At 40.6% G+C, this 20,516-nt stretch overlaps 1 protein-coding gene across 8 annotated transcripts in view; it reads right to left on the bottom strand.

Moving 5' to 3' along the window:
- Window positions 1-3,790: 3,790 nt before the first annotated feature.
- RBM20 (RNA binding motif protein 20) overlaps window positions 3,791-20,516 on the bottom strand; it is a 98,166-nt gene continuing 81,440 nt past the window's right edge. For 6 of the 8 annotated variants that reach the window (XM_079312601.1, XM_079312603.1, XM_079312606.1 and 3 more), the window contains 9 exons: window positions 19,586-19,729; window positions 18,545-18,676; window positions 16,680-16,759; window positions 15,199-15,877; window positions 13,271-13,369; window positions 11,198-11,867; window positions 8,743-8,862; window positions 7,926-8,047; window positions 3,791-4,028 (listed from right to left, as the gene is read on the bottom strand). In XM_079312601.1, the coding sequence (XP_079168727.1) occupies window positions 3,918-4,028; window positions 7,926-8,047; window positions 8,743-8,862; window positions 11,198-11,867; window positions 13,271-13,369; window positions 15,199-15,877; window positions 16,680-16,759; window positions 18,545-18,676; window positions 19,586-19,729 (2,157 nt within the window). In that variant the 3' untranslated portion in view covers window positions 3,791-3,917. The remainder of the gene's footprint in view (window positions 4,029-7,925; window positions 8,048-8,742; window positions 8,863-11,197; window positions 11,868-13,270; window positions 13,370-15,198; window positions 15,878-16,679; window positions 16,760-18,544; window positions 18,677-19,585; window positions 19,730-20,516) is intronic. The other 2 variants (XM_079312602.1, XM_079312604.1) reach the window with 2 other exon arrangements.

Genomic DNA, 20,516 nt, shown 5'->3' with positions numbered 1-20,516 from the left:
CATCTGGTCCAGTTCAAGTATAATTCAACAAATCACAGCCTTAATCCTTAGAGAATAGAAAAAAAAAACCCCTGAATACAACCAGCCTAACACTAATTTAGTGTTAAAGCCAATGTGAAACTTTGTCTGATCTAATGGGGAAAATATTTAATTCTTTCATTGTTTTTCTTCAAAGAAAGTAGGTTGCAGATTGACATTAAAGACTATTTGAGATCAATACAGATTACACAGAGATGAAAAACATAGTCCCTATTTTAAAAGTGCAATCTTTGGTTGAGATGTATTGAAATGGTTTTGTTATATTAAGGAAGCTCTCTTAAATATCAATATTTGTTTGGCTAGACCTGAGCCTGCTTTGTGCTATATATATATATATATACACATATAAATAAACAGCGTGGATTATAGTGACAAATTTTGCCAACTAAAAAAAGTCAAGATTTTAAATATAATAAACCAAAAGAAACAACATATTTTTACACAAGCTGAGGAAGGTAAGAGGCTGCCTACAGCAGAATTCTTCCTCAGCAGAATAGGTAGTAGAGAGAAGTTGAGGAGTGCCTGTCAGCATTGCATGATGGCCTGTTGCAAAGGGGAGGAGATTATCTCTGAGTTCTCAAAGTGCATTGGGTTGAAAACTGATCATGGGCATCATTAGGAGCTAATTGAGACTTGGGATTGCTTTCAACTGTTGAGGTTTGGGGGAAAAGGACCTTCTCAGAAGGGGAAGTGCCCATTTGGCTGTTACAGGATTTTGCAGATTGCTGTTTTGTCAGGACAGAGCCCAAAGGGATGGGATCCAAACCACTTCTGCAAATGTCTGGCTCTGCTCACATCTGTGGGGCTGGGCTCTGCACCTGCATTGCTCACCTGAGTCATCTCCCTCCAGAAGAGGAAATGCACAGGGCACAGATGCCATCTAGAGCCATCTCCTGCCTCACTGGCAAGCAGGGGCCTGCAACTGTGACCCAAACAAGGTATCTGGAGCAGGACATTTCCTACTGAGCCTCAGTCAAGACTCCATCTCTGGAGACTGAAACTTAAATGGCTGGGGACCAAAGGATGCCAAGACCCGCTGTATCAAGAAGGGATTTTGCATTCCTAATGCAACTGTCTAGAAAAATAAAATAAAAAGGTTAAATGCAAGCTGTGAATAAAGGCAGTGAACCTGGTTCAGAACCAGAGGAGGGGGAAAGTAGTTAGAATCATCTCCCATAAATCCAAAAATAAGCCCCTGGGTAAACACTCATTTTAATTATTTTTCTGCTGCCAGTCAAAATCTCATGGTTACCTGCTGCTTTCCCTGCCTGCCTGTATCCACCTGTTGTCTGTTTTCAGAAAGTGTGATTTAAAGCTCTTTGGCCTGGGAAAGTCTTTGTTGTGGATTTGTGCCTTGCCTATAATAAAGGCAGTGGACCTGTAGCTTCTGCTGCACTACAAATAAAGAATAATAACAGTGATACTTTTCTCATTTGAGGTTACCTGGGGATAAAGTTGCTGGAGGCATATGACTTTGATATACAGTCAGCTATGTCTCACATCCAATTAAGCTTAACCACATGGTCTAACAAGCTCCCATTAGGCTGGTGAGAGCCCCAGTTTGATAGCAGGGTTAGCTTCAAAGATTTGATGCTTGCATTTGTAGTGATTTCCTTCTCTTGTGCTCAGTTTGTGCTGAAGGGCATGAAGGGAACTTCATATTCAGATGATATATGACCAGCTAGAGAGCTGCACTTTAGAAGACAATTGCACAATCTTTACTGCCATTTTCATCATCTTACAGCCTGCAATACAAGCTCTTGTCCTAATAGCCCCGTGCTCAAGTTTCACTGCAATGTGAAAAACAAACAGTCAAAGGAAAACCCAACCCTTGAAGGAAAAATACCTGGTTTTCAATATTGGTGTGTTTTTTTTCTTCTCCCATAGTGGGAAAAAAACCCCACAAAAACAACCAAAAAAAAAAAAAAAAAAGGAAACAAACACAACAAAAACACCAACCAAAAAAAAAAACAACAAAAAAAAAAAACCCAAACAAAAAACTACAAAAAACCCAAAACAAACAAAAAAAATCAACAACAAAAAACCCCACTCAAACAATCAAACAAAACCCCCAAAACTAGCTGTTTTAAATGACAGATGGACACAAGTCTTAACATACTTCAAGCCTGGACAAAGGAGGATTTAGGCTGTAATATTTTCATTTCCCCTTGTTGTTTGGTAGGCTTTGTCTGAATCTGGGATGCAAAGACTCCCTCAGTTTGCAAGAAGGAGGAATTCCAACTATGAAATCTGAACCTACCTCTGGTAAAAATGAGTGTAAAGCACAGGCCATGGAATGGAACAGGGCTTCAGGCAACACCACCAGGCACCTCTGAGAAACACTGCCTGGCTACAGGGTACTTCAGAGAACGAGCACAGCTGCTGGCACAAGATATAATGGAACAAATACTTTGGTGGAAGCAGTTTTGGCAATTTAGCCACTTTGCAATATTGTGCAACATCCCTGTCATTCTTAGGGATAGCTAGAACCTTCTGGGAAACTGTTTCCTCTGCACAACATCTAAACAGGACGTCCAATACCAGTAATTTTTACATAATGTGATAAATATTAGAGTCAGGCAAGAATGGAAATGCCTGCAAATCCCCATCTGCCCAGATTGCACGGGCATTTTATAAACTCTGGGATCAATCCTGGCAATGGTTTGCATGCGTATTCACTTTAGTACACAAAGCCCTATTGAAATGAACCAGAAACTTGTACAGTGCATTTCAAAGGGACTTTGCAAAACACTAAGCAACAACTGTGCAGAAACAATAGGTCATAATAATGCCAGAGCTGCTGGTGCATCCTGTGTTCTCAGTGCAGCACTCCATGAGCCATCAGTTGTTGTATTCACCTTAAAAAATTCAGGGAAATAAAATACAAAAACAATATTAGAAATCTGGCATCTTTCCATAAAAACCAGGAAAATTCAACATTGCCAAGCTGAGGAAAAGCAAGCTTTAAAGAAAACAAAAAGACCCCAAAAGCAAGGATCTTGAATAAAATGTCTAAAAGAGACATGGTCCAAACATGTGGCACTTAAAAAAGCCTCTCATGAGAGTTTCAAGTCTGTAAGACTCAAAGTTGGCACCCTTTAGAATTATCAAAAAGAAGAGTTTCAAACACAACGGTCCCTGGAGAACACCCTGATCACACCATGGAAAATGCTGAAACCAGAGCAGGCTGGCTGTCAGCACGTGCATTTGAGCTGCTCTTGCTGTGCTGGGTTCAGGCTCTGAGGTCCCTGGGACAGACTGTGGCTCCCCCAGAATTCACACAGCACCAGCAGTGTACAGTCAGTGCTTGACAACACAAACATTTTGTCATTTCACCAAGCTCCAAGACACGGAGGTGGGTGCTGATGGGGTTTACATTATGCCATCTACTCACTAGTTCTAGCCAAATGCTTTAGATATCCTATGCAAATCCTACTTCTCACTGGGGCAATGAGTGAAATGGCTGAAGATATTTTAAGCAACATTAAAGTCTATAAATAGTCACATCTCCTTTCCTTCCAGCGTCCACTGGAGGATGCTGAGTGCTTCTAAGTACTCCACCTGACCTGACATGTTACATCAGAACTAAAACTTTAAGAATCCCTGAGAATTCTGATTTAATCTAGGAAACCACTCCCAGCACGCAGAGTGTGAGAAAGAATTGCTCCACTTCTAACAGATATGCCAGCATTGCTTCACCGTGGGAAACAGTTTCAGGCATTTTGGTTTTTAATGGCACTCTGGGCATAGATGCATGGAACATGCTCTTTATTTCCCCTCCTCTGTACAGTGCAAATTGACAGTTATATCATAGAAATTAAAAATTTTAAAAAAAAGTATCAGCATTCACTCATTACAGCTCTTTCAGTTCATCTGCATCATAATTTTTTCTTTGCGAAGTGAGGAACAATGCCAGTGTCATCCTGAGCCAGAGGGCTGCCTTCTTCCTTCATTTTCAGGCTCTCTTCTGCAAGCTGGGATAGGTACTTCTGCAATCACACAAAAAAACCCCAAAAGCATTGTTATCAAACCTGAAAATATACAACACAGAATTTTTTATGCCTCTTCAGAGCTCTAACTCTTCCAACACCTCAAAAGGAAAGAGCACACAGCAGTGCCATTTTGGTGAAGACTCAAGCCAGAAAATATGGCTGTGTCAGGAAAACTACCTGAGTGCATGCAGAGCCTCAGAAGTTCAGAGGTTTACTGTGTGCCACGGGGGGAATTGGTGGAGAACCAGGACTCCACTCTCCATCAGTCTGTGTAACCAGACCTCAGCTTTTCTCTGCTGCCCTGTGCTACAGGGCAGGAACTAACTCCACTCAGGCAACTGAATTCTTCTAGGAAAGTACTGGTGTGCCAGAACATAAATGTGATTTCAGAGTCTCAATTTAAAGTTTATATATTATATTTTCAGCATGTACAGTTCAGAGATATTTCTTTTGCACAGAACATTTTGTTTCAAGGGAATAATCACACTCAGTAATAATTAACACAATTTAGCAGTTTGGCTAGACTATTTACCTTTATTGTGTTCCTCTAAGATAAAGCCTTTCACTGCTTTGGGTACTCAGTGAGATTTAAAAGAACATACATGGCCAGTGAGGCTTTCAGCCTTTTGGCAGTGCTCTTAGTTGGCAGAGCTGCACACAAAATGGATGATGAATGGGTATGGGTCTCAAAATAGTGCTCAAACTATTTATTCAAGGTCAGCAGACATAGAAATGGATGGAAAGAAGCTTTTTCAGCAGCACCAAGTGCAGAGAGACCTGAGAAATTCCAACATAATAATGTAGAGGTATTCTTATTAATGATTTACACGCATCACATACATCACACACAAGAATAACTGACTTACACATTATTAGGATCATAAAACTCCCTTTCTAGCTATTTACTCATTCTGATTTATTTTGAAAAGACCCTTTTCACATCACCGCAAAATTTTCTCTACTTGCAGGATTTCCCCTGTACTCTGGTACAGTTTACTCTTTGACATCCATGGGGAAGAAATTAAATAAGACATGGATGTAAAAATACTAAGGTCTGTAAATTCTCTCAGGTAAGTATAACTTTTCAATATAAGAGGTTCATGTGAAAGGGACTCAGCAGTGGTAATGAATGGACATACCCGTGACAAAGTGACAACTACACACTTGTTACTCTGAATAGAGAATCTGGACTGTAGAAATTACACAACTCTCAGTCTAGATCTCTGGGTGCAAAATTCCATGTGGCAAAAAGCCAGAGTAAATGTTGCAGTAGTATACAGAGATATAGGGACCATAAAGGCTGGGAGACGTGTTCTGTACATTGTGAACTGTAAGAAATCACTAACAGTTGTCCCTGGATCAGACAACCAAAGCTTTTGGGGCTTTTAATGAGCACCGACCAAAATGAGACTTTTATCCACTACCTTTAAATGATGTTGCCAGCTATCATGAGTACCACAAACATCAGATTTGAAGTCTGCAGATTCAGATTAATATATAGCAAAATGGCAGTCAAGCAAAAAATGCGTGTTTTTTCCATTTAAATGCAAGTTTTGACAAATACTGCATAAAGCCAGTGGAAAACAGGATGAAATACTTCACTGAGTTGCCAAAGTAGCTTCCACCAGATGAATGGTGACAGCTTTTTGTAGCTGGAGGAAGTGGAGGAAGGGATGGCAAAAATATAGATTTTTTTGAATGTGTGAATTGCAGTGTATCTGTAAATACAAATATCACCTGGGAAAATAATTTATTATGATGAAGAGAATTAAAAATTACAAAAAGTCTGTGAGGCTGACAAATGAGCTGATTTTTTAAAATCAGTCATTGATGTTATTCGAGGGGCATCATAATTAGATGAAGTTGACTATTTTACTTCAAAACTGTCATTATCTAAACAAGGCTTTTGGGAGAAAATTGGCAAACAAGCTGTTTAGTTTTGCATTCAAATCCAAACACTGAACATATATTTTGGATGTGGCTCAAGGAGATCACATGATAGACTACAAGTAACAAATCAGCTATAAAAGACTCAAAGCCTTGACATAATTTGGGACACTGTTGTTGTCACTGGATGGTGGCATTTAGGAAGGAGAACAGGAGCACTGCAGCAACACTCCCATAGCTCCACTACAGTCAGAGTCCCTGGCTCCTACATTGGTGGACACACTTGTTAACTTTCATCATCACAGAGAAGACTCATATTCCTTGCAGAAAGCATAAATGAGCATTATGGCAACTAAAAGAATTCTAGCAACACAGAACAGTGATTTGAAATTTGCTAAGTTTCCACTTGAACAGGCAAAAGTTGGACGAGACATTTACTTCCTGTATTTAGAAAGATAAGAGGCATAGCTCGACAGAACAGCCTGTTTTTATTGCTGCATTTGGCAGATTTAATTTTAACAGCTTTTATAATCTTTGTTCTTTTATCTCAAGTCAGTGTTAGATATCCACCACAGTACTCATGGGAAATGTCTTAATAGGGAGAAAATTACTTTATTTTCACAATAAGTCAGTTTTAGTTGGGTCTGTTTCTTATGACTTTAACAAAATAATTTAGAAAATGAAAAAAAAAATATATCCCTCTTCTTCCCATGGAACCAGTTTCCAGGGTGAGGGGCAGGAGCTGAAATCTTTCTTTAGTATGAGTTTCTTAGGGACAGACTTGCATGAGGTACACAGCCTATACTGAGCAGTGCCACCTCTGGTGAATCCCTCTGGATTTTTTTGTATGAAGCAAAAAAATGAATGCTAACTGGGCACCTGTTTTTCAAGCTTGTACTTGGAGGGTCCATTATGAGCAAGCATCAGAGTTCTGTAGGAAGCTTTTGGAAGGTAGAGGCCTTTTTATGATTATAGCTATGGAACTTCAGGAATGCCAAAAAGAAAATTCTCGCAGAGAAATTACTTGACTGTGAGTGTCACTAGAAAAATCGATGCCTGCTAGCCAGCTAAGGAAAGAGAGCTATTACTTGAACAGAATCAGAGTTACAGCATTTACAGTGAGCAGAGGGAAAAAACAGAGAAAGGAGGAGGAACTCTGCTTTGTTCTGCCATGACTTTTGCAAAGAGCATGAAAATACCAGCACAAGCGTGTGTGTAGTGTACACACCCTGCTCATGGGCAGGGACTGGGGGTGGGAGCCAAGGCCATCTCCTCTGAGGAGCCCTGAGCATGGGACAGGTAATGCTCAGGCTGTTGTGACTGATTCCATCAGTGGTGCATCTCAAAAGCAACAAAGGCAGGTCTTTGAACTGCAGGCACACGTGGTCTGTGCACTGTTATCAGCTGCTGACATGTTTTTGTTACGTTCTTATGGAGCAACAAGCACTGACATGCTCCTGCATATCCCGATGGAAATTACTCAGCAGTGGAGCTCTGCACACAGGGAGGGGATTTCAGTGGGCCACAGGAAATGCCCGGCAGAGCCTGCCTGTCACAGAGAGCTGGGAGCTGAAACACAGAGAAACCCAAACACAGAAATGGGGCTGGCTACATTATCAGAGAAATGCCATGTTTAATGCTCCTGCCATTAAGATGTACAAAAGTGCTGCTGGGGTCACTCCCAGCGACAGAAACATCTGGGACCCTCTGAAAAAGAGCATCAAAGATCTGAACTGCATGCTGTGCTAGTGACAAGGACCACATGTAGATGAGAAGATCAAATTATCACCTGGCCTCATTTTACCTATGATCCAAAAGTCGATTTCAAGGATCTGAGAGTGAGAAATTAGCATGTTAATGATTTGAACTACTGAAAAGTTTGTTTACCGGAATTTCACCTCATCTGAATTCTGTCCACACAACAAAAAATAATTTTTATTGCATCATCTACCTTAACACAAATCACCCTGTGAGCTTGTTGTTAGGCAGCTTCAGGTGTGTTTTTACCTGGAGATTTTTGTAGTGAACAGTACTCCTGCAGTGACTTGTCTTTGCTGTTTCTTCATTTGTGTAGAAGAGTCCACAGAGCTTGCAGTAAAACCCAGTTCTAGGCACCACGAATTCCACTCCTGTTGAGAAATTCTGAATCACATTAAAATGTCAGTTTAAATCCTACCCCTCCCATAATAAACTTGTTTTCAAAGAAAAAAATGTGCTATTTAGTTTAATATTAGGAATAGAAAGACTGAATCCCTGATTCATTCTCTGATTTCCTTAATTTTGCAATTTTGAACTGCACTTTAAAATCCTTGTGCATTGAAAACACACCTTTTCTCTCTTAGATGTACATGCTTTAAAATCTATCTTCTCATAATATTGACTGGAAACTTCACTCTGTAGCCTCAAGGGCAGGAAAAGCAAAAATACTTTTTAGCAGTAAACTCATGTTTAAGTTGCACAGATTGCTTTTGAGGATGTACTTCTTCCAAGCGTTTTGCTCATCAACAGCATTTTCACAGTAAAGCCAATACTTCTGCTTACACTTTTATGTCAAAGGCTTTTAAATTACTAAGTATTATTTCATATTTATTTTATATATAGTCCAAGGCAACTTATTTCATCTCATCAGCTGCCTTCTGCCATTCATTCAGAATGAATTAGCAATGATCTAGAATCAAAAACCTGTTTGTTTCAACAGCTCCCCGTCTGTCCTACACCCTGCTCCTTCTCTCCACACATCTGTTCTGAAAAATAAATATAGCAAGTAGCCTTAAAGTGACATCTTGCTGTACGGCTGGGTATTGCAGTGGGCGGCCCAACGTACCCAGGGGGATGCTGAGCTCGGTGAAGACGTCCTCCTGTTCCCAGCCTGCTGCAGAGGGCCTTTGTTTAGACTCTACCTCCGGGTACTCCAGAGATCTCATTTCCAAGTACCTAGAATTTGCTTAACAAATGAATAAATGTATTGAATGAAAACAGTTTAATAATGAGGCGTTTGTAAACTTCTTGGGAACACTTTCTGGGCAGATCTATAAATGAAGTAAAATCAGTAAAAAAAAAAAAAAAGCTTTTCTATTCAAATCAGAGGCTTGTTTACTACAGCTTTACTATGGCACAGTCACTTTGATTTCTCTCAGTAGAACATTTTTCTATTTCTAATTTAATATTATGTTTGGAGGGGTTTTTTGTATTTTAATCTCTAAATAGAGTTATAACATTAAGCATCTAGCAGAAGCACACTCTGCAGCTTTGTAACCACATATATTAATTACTGTATGACCAATGGTGCAGCTGGGCTGACACAGGCATTGCTGAGATGGTGGGAGCAGCAGGACCTGATGAATACAACTTCCCAAACCTGCCTTTTGCAGGATCCCTGCAGCACCACTGGCATCTTCTCCCTGGAGCCACTCTTCTCCCATCCTTAGGATAGTTCCTGCTTCCTGACTCCCAGCCACTAAAAGATTTTGGTTTCTGAATAGTAGGGATGGGATGGTTGGTCCCTGCTGGCTGACACTAATGGACACAGCAGGAGAGTCAGGATGTGGAAACACTGGATTGATGTGCTGAAGCAGATATAGCCAGTCAAAAGAATAGCTGTCCCTTCCTGTGATTCCTATAATATTAATTACTTTTATTTAAAAATAGAGAAATTTGCTATCACAGAGCTACAGAATTACAGATAAACTGGTCTGATTCCTCTTCTTCAGTCCCTACATCAAAGAACTACCTCACTTACCCTGACAAAGTTTCTATTGCATTGCAAATTTTGCATAGATAAGGGATATATTTTCTTATAAAAGAAACATATTTTGCCAAACCAAACCCTTCCTGTCTTTCAAGTCTGTAGTTCAAAGATCTGCAGTTTCTGGCTATGAGAATGAATTTTTCTTCATTTTTAAATAATGTCTATTGCATAATTTAAAACAAAATAATATAAAATCCTAACTGGTTGGCTTTCAAATTAACTTTAACCCTACCCCAGCATTTCAATACTCCAGCAGAGAACCTGGAAAACCCCCAGTAAGCTGGTAAGCTTTTCTTAAGACACCCAGGGCCTTTGCAGCAACTTAAGTCCCACTTAAGTAGATTTCTGCACTTCTGAGCTGGCAGCTGCATTAGTAGAGGCCTAGAGCCTTGGACTGCAGATCCCAGATAACAAGGCCATGTCAGAAACCTGGGAAGCATGAGAGGCCCTGGAGCTTCCAGGCTCCCTGCTGACAAGCTGGAAGCTGAGATGCTGGAAACACTAGTAAATATGTTCTTGAGACACCCAACTCTTTCATCAGCTGGCTGCCCAGGAAGCCCAGGAGAGCCAACTTTGCCATGCCCAGTCCCACGGCAATGTTATCTCCAAATATGCAAGTCAGGCAAGGTGTCTTCAGGCCAATCAGCAAAGTATTTAAAACCACTGAGTTTCAAATCTGTCCTGGAAGAAGTTAGCTCAAAATCAGTTGTTCACATGAAATGTTTCCTCAAAAATCTTCCATCAGCTTCTTTTCACAAGCCCTTGTCATAGGCTCTGGCAGCAATTAAAAAAGAGCATTTCTGACCAACATATTCAATGTTGTTTTTCACTTCATCTCACTATGCACAGCCCATTTGCTCAAGTATCATTTTGACAAGGAGCTGAACTGGCTTTCAGACCCTCAAGATCCCTCTTTTCCTGACAGCTAAAATATAAATAGGTAGCTATGGTTACACTTATTGACATTATCTCACAGCATATCCTATCAGTTATTTTAAAGGCAGCATACAGTAGATAACAGGACATGATAAGGCAAGTCCTGGTAAAAGGCATGTATTCACATGAACAGGGACACAGAAGTAACAATCTGTGTGTGATATCCATGTTAATAATGCTTCAGTACAGTGTGTAAGAATACCCACCTTGTCCAGGAGCCAGCCAGACATTACAGATACTTTTCTGTTGACCTTCAGAGACTGTCACTCATTTCATTGACAATTCAAAATAAATTTAGCAAGGCACTGAAAGACTTCAGCTAAACTCATGTGAACCTTGACATGACAATTATAGCAGCTTATGCCTTTCAGAAAGCTTGCAAGCTGCTTATCATATTTCCTTTACACTATTCATCTAAGAGGCTCTAATGGTTTAGCTTGGCCAAAGGCACTGGGGTTCTTTTACTTAGCTGCTCCAAGGACAAGCCTTGATACTATTAACAACACTTATTCTCGTTAGCAATAAATTTCAGCCTATCCTCAGAGAAAACATGCAAGGCTCTCTGCAGGCTGAAAGGGAAAAAAGCAGTAGTTACCCTTGGCCTCTGGACACTCTTGGCTTCCATGTCTTGTTTCTTCACTAGCGTTTTTAATGAGCATTTCCGTAACTTCTCTGCTCTCAGCTCCTTGTGATCCCATCTGTTTGTAATCATCTATAAATGTATCAGGGAGCTGGAGACTCTCTTCTTTCAGATGAACAGAAGGTATATTGTGATCTTCAGGCTCTAAATGAGTGTTAGAGCTCTCATCAATTTTTCCTTCCTTCTGCTGGCAATCAGAATCCTTAGCAGATTGGTCTTCTTTCAATTCCTCTGGCTTCTGTTCAGGGTCCAGATTTAGGCTTGATGCTTCAGTTACAGCATCATCATTATCATCATCCTCATCATCTTCCTGACAGCCACTAGAAGCTGCACTGCCTTTTGCTGTTCTGAAGTTTGTTTCTAAAGCTTTATGGGCAAATTTGTCTTCACTCCTGGTTAAGTGGCTGTGATTGTTTTTCAGTTCTAACACAGTTGATATACAGTGACACATTTCTGAAGCAGCTTTATTTTTTTGATCAACTGGGACTATTTCTTCAAGCTCAGTTATATCAGGCTCCATAATTAAATCATCTTCTCCCACTTCATCTACTGTCACTAATTCCTCCATGTTAGCAGGATACCAGGTCTCACCTTCAATTTCACTTCCACTCTCCCAGTCTCGGTCCTGTTACAAAGATGTGAAACATTTGAGAGATTGGTGATTATAGACCATCACTGTTAAAAGGTGGGCCTTAAAACTGGAAAGAACCTTGGTATGGCCATGCCTAACTCCTCTTGTGTTTTAGTTTCAAAGAGTGATATGCCTTGGTGTTGTAATTTTAAACCTTATGTACAAGGACAAAAAATATCTTTTGAATTATCATATGAATTTCCCTTTGTGAAGATTCTGTAACACCCTTGGGGATTGCAGTCTCACCAGTCCCCTGCTTCTTGCTTTTTGAGCAGTAGTGCAAGGCACAATGTGTTATACTTTGTTATACAATTGATGCTACTATGTGAACCCTTTCCTCTACTTTGATCTCAGTGCAATGAAAATATACTGAACCCCATTCGAGCCATTATGGCTTTCACTTTGCTGGACTAGGTTCTTTAAATTCATGGTGTCTGAGAAAACATAGCTTCCTTCTTCAGTCATTTCCTTCCACCAGCAAGATCCTTCTACCAGGGACTATGCTGGGAGCCACTGGCCTAAACCTTAGGAAAAAGCAGGTTTACAGTTATTCTCCAAGGTACATATTCTGAAATACCTCATACATGCAGTTACAGACTCACAGGACTCAGGCACTAATACTGGACTTGAGAAGTCTTAGAATTAAAAGGCATATCTTACTTTTAAGACACTTGCATCTTAGATTTCAACTCCCAGACTCCTTGTGTACACATAATCTATTAATAATCTGTATTCTCCTCCTGTTTGGCCATTCCCACACTTCCCCTCCTAGAATCCTAAAACAGCATGAAAACTCTGTGAGCTGGCACTGCTCTTGCCAGGAGATCAGTTTTCTGCAGCAACAGATATCAATATCTTCCATATTTGACCATCCACCCATGACCCTACAGATATGAAGCTGGAGGAATTCCAGGGACATTGCTCTCCCCTGTTGCAATGCAGCAGTAGGGGTGCTTTAAAGGCATTATTTAATTAAAACCAGAAACAATCAGTAAACTGCTATCTACAGTTCATAAGACCAGTGTTCTAAAAAGTATTCATCATAGTCCTCACTTTCCCCACAAACTGACCACATCTCCTATTTTTGGGCATGGTTTGTGAAGTTACCCAGCTCACTTGGGCATACATTCCTTACAGCTGCCACTGCCAAGCACTATGTATGTGAAGCAATGGACATGAAAAAGAGTAACTAAAAAAAGAGTTCTGGAGACTTCAGGAAAAGCTGTCCCTTAAAGCAGAGGTCAAGATAAGGCAAGTTAATTTAGATAACCTCCTTCTCCATCCCCTTTATGTGTTTTTTCATGAGGGGGTTAATATTCAATTTGGGAGAACATGCTGCCAAACCTGGGGTTTCAATCATTTTCTCAAAGAAGCTACAACAACAATGTGTCACCAACCTTCTCTTTTCTTGTGTTTTCCAGAATCTCTCCAGATTCTTTTCCTTGTTTATTATTTGAAGGTGAGCTCTTCACTGGAACTTGCTCCTCTTTTTCAAGCTAAAATAAATACATATATACGTATAGCAACACACAGTGGTGCTCTAGTATGTTTCTATTCTGGGTTTAGAGAACCAAAGTCACTCACAAGGTCACATTCTTTATTTCTAAAGTTTTTGCAAGTCAACTAGGCTGTGGGAAAAGACTCAACAATAAATTCCATTTGCAGAACTGCATAAATAAGAATTAAGAAAAAGAATTTTAAACAAAATTAGAGTTGTAATTTATATCATAGAATTGGCTAAAAGACAGGTGGGGGAGAATGTCAATTCATTAAAATTTCCAACCTCCACTCCTCTGTTCTCTACCCACATTTGTTATGTTGGCTCAGCTGTGGTAAGGAGAGCAGCAGTGTTAAAACTCTGCAGAAGACCTCGACTATTTTGTTTATTGACATAGGATCAGTTGAAAATGGAATTGGTCGTAGGGTTCATACTTTGAAAGAACAAAACCACAATTCTACCTGGTATTTAGTAAAAGGGGAACAAAGCAAAAGTGAGTTCAAGACATACAAAACTTTTCTTCCTTTTAAAATAAATTACTAGCAATAGTCTTCAGAGTGGTATGTCTTTAGCAAAGCCACAGTAAAATAACTTGGAAAACATGCAGAGGAGTGTGATTTAGGATGCTGTCTGACATTTCTCTCTGACATCTCCTCCCAAGGAACCATGTATCATAGTAAAATACCAGCCAAAGGAGGAAAATGATAAAAAGTGGTACAAACATGCTTATCTAAGGCATGAGACAGTGTTGCTGCTGGTTACACATTAGTGAGTTACAAATCTAGGAAATTCCACCGACTTAGCCCCAAATGAGAAGGTCTGGAAAGAAGAAGAACTGGAAACAACCAACAATGGCCCCAGCAGCACAAAGGCAGAAGCAAGAGCTGGAGCCCTGATCAGCCAAGCAGCTCTGCAGCCTCCCATGCCAACAGCCCTGGGGGTGGATGGCAGCAGCCATCCCTGGGGGCCTTCAGGGGTGGCAAGGTGGCCAAGAGCCAGTAACCAGATCCCCAAGGGGTGGGGATGTGAGTATGGCCTGTGCTGAGACTGAGCAAATGAGGCACCTAGATGTGTTCCCTCTCCTAGTTTTTCCCAGCGGAGAATCAAACCCACAAACATTGCCACTTTACCACAGGAAGCACTTCTCCAGAGATTGCATAATTTTATAGGTGAGCTGATTCAGTGGCTTCTGTCATGGGAAAGATTTCTGCCAGAACATTGAAGGGAGTGGTGTGTACTATCCCTGCCACAGTTGAGAGTAGGGACACATGATTAATAGAAACAATTGCTCTGTTGAGTTATCCAGAAAGAAATGATTCTCACTCAAAGTTCATTCCCCATTTTAACAGTACAGCAACCACTTCCCCGTATAAATACTGTGTATCTCTGTAAAATTTCACTTTATTTCCAGATAAGCCAATCCTCCTCGCTGGCAGTGGAAGCAGTGATGGATGCAGAAAGAGCAACTATGGGGCATTCTGCACAGAATTAGCAGGGCTATTGCCTCTTCACACACATCCTGCATGCAAATAGCAGACTGCCACTTGGTTTTGTTTTCAGCTGTCTGTCCCCATCCCCATAGCTGTTACCCAAAGGTTCTATGCTAGATACAGGATGATAATGTCTGTAAATCCAACACCACAAGAATGTAATAGATCTGCATGATCTGGACAAAAGTATGGATGACCACATTCCTTGATTTTATAATGGAAAAACATTTCATATTGCTGGCATCACACCCACAACAAAGGCTCTAAGATATTTCAGAAAGTATATTACTTCAGCATTCACACTTCTTCTTACATATACTTCTAGATTTCTATTTACCTCATTCTCAGGAGGTTTGGTTTCCTTCACATCACTGTCTTCAGCAGTAGCCTCTTCTTGGTCTTTTTCAGCTTTCTTCACCTTATTCTTTTCACTTTGTTTTTGCCTGGAGCCCTCAGATGCTTTGCTGTGCTTCTGTTCAGCTGCCTCCTCCTTGGCAGTGTCCTCACTGTAAGAATGCCTGCGTTCCCTTAACTTTGCCTCTTCCTTTCTCTTAGATCTCCCAGGTAAATCCTGCAGTTGCCTCTGAAACTTGTCAGATTTCGACTTGGAGGATTTTCGGTAATAGTCATCTTCCCTGTTCTTGTAGCCAGGGTGAAGGGACCCAGGGGAACCAGTCCTTAAGTATTTTTCTCGGTGTCCTCTGCCTCCTTCAAGCCGTTCATCCAAATCAAACTTGTCCAGTTGTCGTGAATAATGTTTCCTCTCGTGTACCCACGTGTCAGTCCTGTCCCTCTTCTCCTCCCCATTCTCTCGCCATTCTCTGCTATCTCTTTCCTCGTCCCGTCGAGAGTAGGGGGACTGATCCCACGCCTCTCTCCCATTTCCCCAGTCGGTCCTGCTGGTCCCCAGCGGGCTGTGTGGTGAACTGCAGGAGGTGAAGCTGGGCGTGTGGGATCGAGGTGACAGTGAGCGGCTTATGGGGCTGCGGGAGCGGGGCCTCTCAGCGCCATACCTGCTGCAGGGGGAAAGGCAGCTGTAACTGGCTGACCCACTGCTGTCTACCAACTCTTGTACACTGCAAGCTCATGGGGACTGCCCTGGGGACTGCGAACCTGAGACCCCAGGCCTTTCACAGACATGCACTGCACAGCTGCAAACTGTGAACAGGAGAAAAGGCAGTGTCACAGCCACAGAGCTTAACTAAATCCCCACAGAACTGTCAAGAATATATTCATTCATTCTTAAAAGCATCACACAGGGGTTTAGCATTAAAAGCTTATAATATGCTAATACCTTTACAATGACCCTAATGTGTGCACCCTCAATACTCAATCAGCTAAAGCATCTTTGACACAAAAATGACAAAGGCCACCTGCTCAAAAGAAAGTTTTAGGGCTGTGATTCCTGTCCAATTTTGCTGAAAGTTCCAGAAGTCAGAGAGATCAGAAATGTACCCAAATACATTTTAATCTGAACTGCTTCCTTTCCACTTGGTCCCAAAGCACCCCAGCCTTCATGCTTTTCACTTAACAGGGAGGCGAATGGAATAGCTTCATTTTTCTGACCTTCACATACCAGACATATTTTCTGAGACATAATCAGTAGGAAAGAGTTATTTTCATAACATGCACAGTTTCAATTGGATCTCACTATACAGGCCCTGTACCAACTATTGAACTGTGTAAAAATATATATGATTTTATAAGTGAAATCCAAATTAGGAAAGCCAATGAAACAAGAGAGGGAAGCACACAGATAATGCTTCTTCTACCTGTGAGTTTACAGACTTCCAACTCCAAACTTGGGACAAACTTTACCTGTCCACTTCACGCAGCAGGTCCCTCTCCCTCTGTGAGTGGATGTCCTGGATTATAGCAGCCACATTCTTACCTGGTTTCTAATAAAAAAAAAAAAGACACTGTTTAGCAAGCTGCTCTACTCTCCAAACTGATACAGGTGATTTTCCTTCAAGAAACAGTATCCGTGCTTCATTCAATTACACTATAACTAGAAATATTTAGTTTCAGTGTTGTGGTTACACTGTCTTTTGCAGTTGGCTTCTCAACAGCACGATCAAAGCAGTAAAATGATACAAATGGAAAATCTGCTCCATTACGTTGTAGCACTCTCTCCTCACGCTTGGCTGCTCTAACTGGCTTTGAAAACGAGCTTGTTCTCAAACTTTGTTACACAATCACTACAGAGCATTTTCTATGAACTGGATCGAGGAGGAAACAAAACAGACAACTTTTCTGATATAGAATCAAATACATATGGAAGCCTATCTCTGATGCTCTAGGTATGAACAGCCTTCTCTTGATCTCAGTTACTAATTCTGCAGTAGCTCTAAAGGACTATGTTTAGACAAGGAGAGCTTCAGAAAAGCTAAGTGCAAGACATACACTGGGGGTCTGATTACTCCTAGGTAGGATGCCCTACACAGGCATGTGTACAAACACTTGGAGCACACACAGATGAGCAACATAATAATGCAGGAACTCAGAAGTTTGTGGCAGTATATAACTCATTATATTTCCCTCTTTGTCTTTTTCTTTGCTTTCTTTCTTGTGCAAAGAAAGTAATTCCATGACCTGAAAAACTGTCATTGGAAAACCAGAAAAATATTCCCGGAATCTAGGCAAACTATCACATTCTCCTGGGTAACTCCTGCCTCTCTGTCAAGACGCACAATCTTCACCACACAACATCTGAACCCCTCCCTGAACCACGTTAGAAAAGTCTGCCCTGATTTATGAACTTTTGGCAATTCTTTTAAAGTCTCCTTAAATTAGTATGGGCATATGGGAGAGAAAGAGGCTTTTCCAAAGGGCAAGCCAAACCATCCGAGTTCCCTTATTTTTTTTCTCCAACACTCATAAAAGAACCCTTAACATTAAATTGGAACATTACAGAGCTGTTCTATAAAACAACTTTGTGCTGTGTTGAGTAATACAATATGGAGCTTTTAAGCTCTGCATTGCCAGTTCTGGTCCAAGCCACCATGAAATAAAATTACTCTCTTAGCATTACATTGCAGTATATAAGTCTCTATAAACACTTTCACAAGAGCAGTGATTTTTGGACATCACACAAGTGTCTGCAACAGAAGTGTCATACACTTTACAGAAAGTCTAAAGAATATTGCTCTGGTTTGACTCTATGTTAAAAGAAAAAAAAAACAAACAAAACACCTTTACAACTTAGGTCATTCATAAGAAACAAAAAGAAAACATGCTGTTTAGTCCTGTTACCACTGCTTGGTGTCAAGACTGTGCTATGGTTCAAGCACAGAAGCAGTGAAAAAAGCATTGTTCTGGGCTTAATGCCTGGCTAAAAGGATAGAACCATCTTATTTTTGCTGGCATGTATCTTACACATGGCTGTGTGTTAGACCAAGCAATATAGGGAGCCTGCTCACAAAAAAGCTCAAAAGGGATTTTTGAAATAATGGTATGAAGAGATCAGAGAAAATGGGGTCTCTTCCAAGAGCTACAATTTAGAATAAGAGCAAGCAGCTAAGTGTAAAAGATCGATAATATACATTCATTAATTTATCTTTATTTCTTTTTCCATAATATTAAAGCATTAATTAGAAATCAATAATCAGCAAGAATCTTTTAAAATGTATTTTCCAGATGTGCCATGGAAGTTCACATAATTTGATCAGGAATGACCATCTTACCTTCAGCTGCAATTCCTTGTATCTTTTAGACATCCTAATAAGTAACTTGTCGTCATTTATCATAGCAGGTTTTTCTTTGTAGTACTGTACCATGGCTTGGGCTGCTTCACTGTAAGCCATTTCCAGAAAGGCCTAGCACAAATGGAGAGAACTTTACAATCTATTACACAATGAAAAATACGAAGTATAAGAGAGAAAAGGTAGCACAATAAATTTTCTCTGGATTCTTCTCATGTAAAATGTCTTGATAGTATGAAATTGGGTAGCTTTCCAGGCCTGAAGCTGAAATAACACTCAGTCTATTTCTCAGTCTTTCTTTAACTGCTAATAATGGTTTCAAATCAGCTATTAAAGCCAATATGTGATCTTAGAGGCTGGTTCAGTTAAAAACTAAATTATTAAAAACTAAATTTTCCTGACTGGCAGTGTTCAAGGCCAGGCTGGATGGGGCTCTGAGTAACCTGTTCTAGTGGAAGGTGCCCCTGCCCATGGCAGGGGGTTAGAACTAGATGGTCTCTAAGGTCCCTTCCAACCCAAACCATTCCATGATTCTGTGATTTTTGAACATTACAATCTCAAACATTTACCACTGGCATGGATTCTGCATTCTTCATTTTTTCTGCTGCAGGAATGTGAAAGAAGGTATTCTATTATTACCAGCTTACACCACTAATACACTTCAGCAATTTAGGGTAGACTTAAGCTACTATAAAGAACAAGACAAGTCTGAAAGTAACCCTAACAAATGGCTGAGAGAAGGCAGGTAGTAATCAGCTTTTAAAAAATAGTAAAATAGTCTTACTTTTTCGTAGAGATTGCCAGGATTTTTAAATGAGAACTTGTTTAGATGTAGCCAATTTTATATCCTCATCTAATTCAGTGACCACCAACTTTCTTTTTTCACTTTGAGAGCAGGCTTCATACAGTTAAGTTTCTATTGCTAAATAAGAGTTTTCCCCCCTGTCTTCATGTTTATATCTTCGTATCTTTATGTCTTTGTACCTATAGATGCTAACACTGGTAACCTCAAATGTACAGTACCTGATTAGTAGATTTCATGAGGATATAGTTGGTGACCTTTCCAAATGGGAGGCCCAGGTTAATGACATCATTCTCTGTGCAGCTTCCCTCGGGGAGGTTGCAAATATGAACAACTCGACCCAGTGTAGATTTCCTCTGGGGAAACTGGAGAAAAAAACCCAATTCAAACCAATGTTTTCATGTTAGATATTTTCTCTACTACATAACATCTTACATTTCTGCAAAAATGAAATGCTCTGCTCACCTGCTATTAAGAAAAAATATTCTTTAAAAACATCCTGGCTTAGAAGTAAAAATGGAAAGGGAAATATTTAGCTGCAATGCAGGCTGCAATGGAGTCTCTATCCCCGGATTTTCTAAGTCCAGAGAGGATTTGTGGAAGGAAGACTGTCCTTCAAACAGGATCAATAATATTCCTGAAAAAACTAACTGCTCACTGCAGTCCTTGCTGAATTTATGGATATTGGAAATCAATTTAGGTGACTACATTGGTGTTCAGGACAGCAGGGATTAAATTCAAATCCTTCTTTGTGGAACAGACTGGGCCAGGAGTAAAAGTGATACCACTTAACTTGTGAGAGGACACACAGCTGTACCCGGGGTTAGAAAACCTGCTACTTTCCTCTGTCAATGCAACAACACACAGGAGGAGGGACTTCCCCCTGGGAGGACAGTGAGCACTGGCCATGCAGAGAGGCAGAGCTCCTGAACTGGGCTGGCACAGGCACAGAGCACTGGAGTGGTGATTGCTTCCCAAGGATGGAAGTCTATTTTGGAGTGCTGCGGCAGTTCCGAAAGAGCTGCCCATCTCTCTGGCATGGAAAGCAGGCTCTACACTCCCTGCAAAAGGCATCAGGGTACAGCCAGAGAGAAGGTTAATTTACCATAGCAAATGACAAGCAAAACATTACTCACATGGGATTAAATCTTT

Source organism: Erithacus rubecula (assembly GCF_903797595.1).
Source record: "Erithacus rubecula genome assembly, chromosome: 9".
Taxonomy (NCBI): domain Eukaryota; kingdom Metazoa; phylum Chordata; class Aves; order Passeriformes; family Muscicapidae; genus Erithacus; species Erithacus rubecula.
The sequence above is the reverse complement of the archived record's forward strand: the minus strand, read 5'-3'. Positions and strand labels throughout refer to the sequence as shown.